The sequence below is a fragment of the Enhydra lutris genome, unplaced genomic scaffold (genome assembly GCF_002288905.1).
Source record: "Enhydra lutris kenyoni isolate GAN:26980312 unplaced genomic scaffold, ASM228890v2 scaffoldscaffold32, whole genome shotgun sequence".
Classification (NCBI taxonomy): domain Eukaryota; kingdom Metazoa; phylum Chordata; class Mammalia; order Carnivora; family Mustelidae; genus Enhydra; species Enhydra lutris.
In genome coordinates this window covers 8,352,297-8,357,182 of record NW_019154116.1, presented here as the reverse complement: position 1 = coordinate 8,357,182, position 4,886 = coordinate 8,352,297, and the positions used below count along the sequence as shown (strand labels likewise).

At 54.6% G+C, this 4,886-nt stretch overlaps 1 protein-coding gene across 1 annotated transcript in view; it reads left to right on the top strand.

Moving 5' to 3' along the window:
- Window positions 1–3,275, top strand: part of LOC111153434 (death associated protein) — an 81,838-nt gene extending 78,563 nt beyond the window's left edge. The window contains exon 4 of the mRNA XM_022512449.1: window positions 1,330–3,275. Within this exon, the coding sequence (XP_022368157.1) occupies window positions 1,330–1,443 (114 nt within the window). The 3' untranslated portion in view covers window positions 1,444–3,275. The remainder of the gene's footprint in view (window positions 1–1,329) is intronic.
- The last annotated feature ends 1,611 nt before the right edge of the window (window positions 3,276–4,886 follow it).

The window sequence follows — 4,886 nt, the reverse complement described above, 5'->3', positions numbered from 1 at the left end:
CAGTGGCAGAGAGTGACCCGCAGAGCCGTATTTGCTACCCGGCCCATCACAGAAAATGCTCGCTGACCCCTGGACTAAACTCACGGGTATTTATCACGCCTTTTACCTTTCAGAAGCCCCTTTTTCTGGTGAGACCCAACTTCTTTTTTTTTTTTTTCCCCAAGATTTATTTATTTACGTATTTAGAGAGCGCACGCGAGCACAACGAGAAGGGCAGGCAGAGAGAGACTCTCAAGCCAACTCTGCTGAGTGCGGAGCCCGAGGTGGGGCTCGATCTCATGACCCTGAGATCAGGACCTGCCAAAACCAAGATTCGGTTGTTGGCCAACTGCACCCAGGCACCCCCACAACATTTTTTTTCTCAAGATTTTATTTATTTATTTGATAGAGATCACAAGTAGGCAGAGAGGCAGGCAGAGAGAGAGAGAGAGGAGGAAGCAGGCTCCCCGCTGAGCAGAGAGCCCGATGTGGGGCTCGATCCCAGGACCCTGAGATCATGACCTGAGCCGAAGGCAGAGGCTTAACCCACTGAGCCACCCAGGCGCCCCCCACAACATATTTTTTTTAGCGACCCGTCAGCAAACGTGCGTTTGAAGGAGGCCCCTGGTGTGTCCGCCCACAGCCCTGGGGCTCTCGGTACAATCGCGCCCTCAGCGTGTGATGAGTTAGACCCTGCGGTTGCTCAGAACAGCTCGCCCCAGCACCCCAGGGCCCCGGGGACAGACGAGTGGCACACCTGCCACGGGAGAGAAAACTGCATGGCAGCCCGAGTCCAAAGTCAGCCCAGGGCCGGGCACCACCACACTTGCATGGTGGCACTAGAAGGCACTTCTCCCGCACATCCCAGCGCCGCCTTTGCGACTGGGGGACTTGGCTCTGGCGTCACTTCCCAGCTTTCCGCCCCGCCGTGGGTGTCTCCTTCCCCGGTGCCCTGACTCAGCTGTGACAGCAAATTAGAATCGAAGACTGGAGTTGGTTCTGTCTTGCCCCAGTTGGAAGGGTCACAAGGTCAGCTCCAGCAGAGGAAGGCCATCCAAGCCCAGCTTAGTTCTGAGGGAGCCCCATGGTGACCTGAGCTCATGACGAGGGGGCAGAGACCGTGAGCCTTCTCCCCCTCAGGTCGGTGCCCAGGCCTCGGTGCCCCCTTCTGCTCCCCAGAGAGCTTCCGGACCCCTGAAGTGCCAGGAGACCGCCTGCTGCCTGCCGGCAGGTCCCCCCCTGTCATCAGCCACCCTGCAGGGAAGCCGGTAGACGTGGCGTTGGGGGCCTCACTGTCACCCCGCCCCACTGTCCGCTCTGGGTGAGTGCGTGCCTTCTGTATCCTGACAGGGCGACAAGGACTTCCCTCCGGCGGCCGCGCAGGTGGCTCACCAGAAGCCCCACGCCTCCATAGACAAGCACACGTCCCCGAGAACCCAGCACATCCAGCAGCCTCGCAAGTGAGCAGCGGGACCCAGCGCCTCCAGCAGCAGTGCCTCGTTTCCCAATCTTTCGTGTTTCCTCAGCAGAGAAAACCAGCATTTTCTTCAAAAATACTGCTCCCCTGGGAAATCTAAGACCAAGCCAAGTGCCCCTGCCTTTGCCTTAAATTTCTGTATCTGAAACTACAAAGGATCTGACCCCCCCAGCCTTGTGTCCACAGAGGCCCTGATTGGTGGCCTTTGAGGAACGTGGTTTCCTTGTAAGGGCCAGAAGCCGAACTTGCCCAGACCTAAGTCAGGGAAGTTTCCAGAGCTCAGCTTTACGTCTCTGTCAGCAGTCATCGAAGGCCCTACGTGTGGTCCCAAAAACAAGAGGGCGCACATTTTGGGAGGATGGGATAGATAAAGGCCAGAGGAAACGTCACCCACATCATGCTGTTCAGTAACAGGACACTGTGCCTTCACAGCTAGGGGAAAACGGGACATTAATTAGGGGGCGGGTTGCAGGAAGGCAGGGCAGGGCAGGTTTTTGGTGGAAGTGACACCAGCATCCCTGGACTCCCCTCCCCGTGACAGGGGTCACTGCACGGGGCGGGGGTGGGGGTGTACCAGGTGGTCCTGGGAAGCGAAAGAGAGGCGCCCATCATTGAAAGGCTCTTGAGTCTCAGGAGCTGCCTCCTGGAAAATTAGAATCTAGGCAGTCTGCCCGGAAGAAGCATCTCCGGGAGGAGATCGCAGTGTGCGTCCGGAGTCTGGCACTGCCTCCTGACGCAGACAGCCTCCAGCGGGGCCATCAGGCAGAGCCGCGGGGTTCAGAATCCCATCTAGAGCTGCTCCTGAGTTCTAGAAGTGACCACCGAACAGACACAAGGCTAGTTCTGGAACACTAAAGCAAGGGCATTTGCTCAGCGAAAGACCAGACGAGAACCTGTCCGTTGTCTCCGCCGAGAAAGGTGGAAACCCCGTGTTCCGTTTCAGCTAGGAAAACCCCGTCCATCCAGCTGCCCCGAAATCCTTCTGCGCAAGCGCAGGTCTGCCCGGGTCCGCGACCACCTGGGCAAGTCCGATTGTCCTACGCTTTCAGCCCGTCTTTCCTGCCCGGAGCTGCCCTAGACTGCTCCCCGGCTCACGGCTGGAGAGTGCTTTTACTTTTCTGAAAAGCCAAAGGGCTGTCCTCCTCAGACGTAGCCGTCTTCCAGAGCAGGTGCTTCTGGAGCAGGCAGGGCTCCGACGTCCCACTGGCCAACAGCCCGACCTGCTGCGGGTCAGCAGCGTGAGTCCCGCCGGCCCGCCTCACGTCCTGATCAAACCCGCGTCTGCCCACCGGTAAAAACGATGCAGACCTCATCATAGCCACCTCTGGCCCTTCCCCGAGGGAGCAGCACAGCGCTGCTTCTCATGCTAGAGGCAGTGTTTGGTTTGCCTTCTCATCGATTCGCTGGGAGCAGGGTCGAACCATCAAGGCACCCTGTGGTCACACCTGGGATTCCTTAAATGGGGAGATGTTGGTATAACCTGCCTTGCAGAGATGCGAACTGGGGGTCGGGGAACAGCGTGCCCTGGGAGCACAGCAAGCCAGCAGCCACCCCCAGCTACCTCCTGGAGCTAGGTCAGGCCTGTGCGGACCACCATACCCTCCCCTACGAAATTCAGAAATTCAGATGCATCCTTGCTACTTTCTGGTTTTGCAACCCGGAGCTCTGCGGTGTTTCCCAAGGTACATGGTTCACATCCTTTCGCTACTTCTGACATGTGTCCCTGGGCTCTAAATCCTTATGTGCAAAATATTTTCCTGAATGAGTTCATCTGTTGTGAACTTCGAGAATAATAATGATTGTGATAAAACTTGCATTTCTTCTAGTGGTGTGTGTTTTCTTATATTTCAGAGATTTTTTTTTACATTTTACAAAGGTTCCCAGATGGTTTCAGTAGAGTCACAAACATGCCTGTGTGATGGATATTTTCACAAATTGTTGCCCAGCCACAAAGTCGAGCTGCTGGACACCTGACACTTTGAGTCTCATCATCTACTTTAAAATGTCTTAAAATGGAAGAGCTTAATGCGGCTGATTAAAACATATTACTTGTGCCCAGCAGCTGGCCCTACGCTAGGTAGGTGCTTTGGGACAGACTTAAGAAGGAATTAGTAGTAAGCCCAGGAGCGGTTGCAAACAGGTTTTGATGGAAAAAGCACATTTGCTTTTATCCAAAGCTGTCCAGGAACCCTAGGGCTGGGAGGAGAAGGTGAGTACGACTGCCCGACCTCGAGATCCAGCCAGATTGTAGGCTCGGACGGGGAGGGTCCCTTGAGGTTTCCCCCACAGGGAATCCCTGGTCGACTGAGGACCTGGGTATCACCGGGGCGGGGGGGAGCAAAGAGGGGTGTGACAAGCCAGAGTCAGCATCTCCCAACAAACCTGGCCATTCCTCGTCCCTGGTGTCCTCTCTGGGCCCGCTGTTTGTGCAAGTTCATTGGTGGTACTCAGCTGAGACCTAAACGAGGGTCTGTCATATTTAGTATCACTGGGTGGAGAGTCAGTTTCCGTAAATAACTGCTGGTGGCCAGAAATGCCAAACACACAACCAACGTGGAAAAGAATTGCCCCAAGAGCTTTATTATTTATATGATGGTCACCTGCATTGTTCCCCCACTGTTGCCATAATAAAGGACCCCAAAGCGGCCAGCTTACACCAGTGGAAACGTATCCTTTCATGGTTCTGGAGTCTAGAGGCTTGCAATCAAAGTATCAGCAGGGTCCTGCTTCCTAGGAAGGCTCTGGATGAGGCTCACACCCTTCTTCTGATGGCTTCTGGCATTCCTCGGTGTTTACTGATGGCTGCAAGATAAATCCAACAACTGTCTTTGCATGCATCTGTGTCCACTTCCCCTTCTTCATCTAAGGACACCCTCATTGGACTAGTGCTCACGCTAATCCCCTGTGACCTCACGTTAAAGAATTAGATCTACAAAGACCCTATTTCCAAATAAGGCCACGTTCACAGAGAGCAGGGATTAGGACCTGATGTGTCATTTGGGGAAATGTAATTCAACCCAGAGCACCAGCCACGTGCTGAAAAGCCAAGAACCTGCTTCCCTGCTCACCCTGTTTCACTCACTGTTTGTTCTGTAAGTCGCTTTTCTGAATAAACCTGGCTGTAAGAATGCTTTTCTGGCTGCAGGTTAGCGGGAATGGTCACAGCTTTGCAGGAGACAGGGAGAAATGTGGGAGGGATTTGTGCATGCCTGGGGCCTCCAGCCAGGTGTCTGTCCCCTGTCACTGCAGCTTGTGAGGCTGCAGCTCTCAGCTGTACCTGTTCTCATCCAGAGTCTCACATTTCTAGACCCCACCTTTCGGTAAGAGTTTCCCTTCGGTGACAGTGGTCCCATTTTACAGATGGAAAGACTGAAACCAAGTGCCCGGTGGCAGAAGTTGCTGTCAGCAAACATTTGTCGAAGGGGATCTA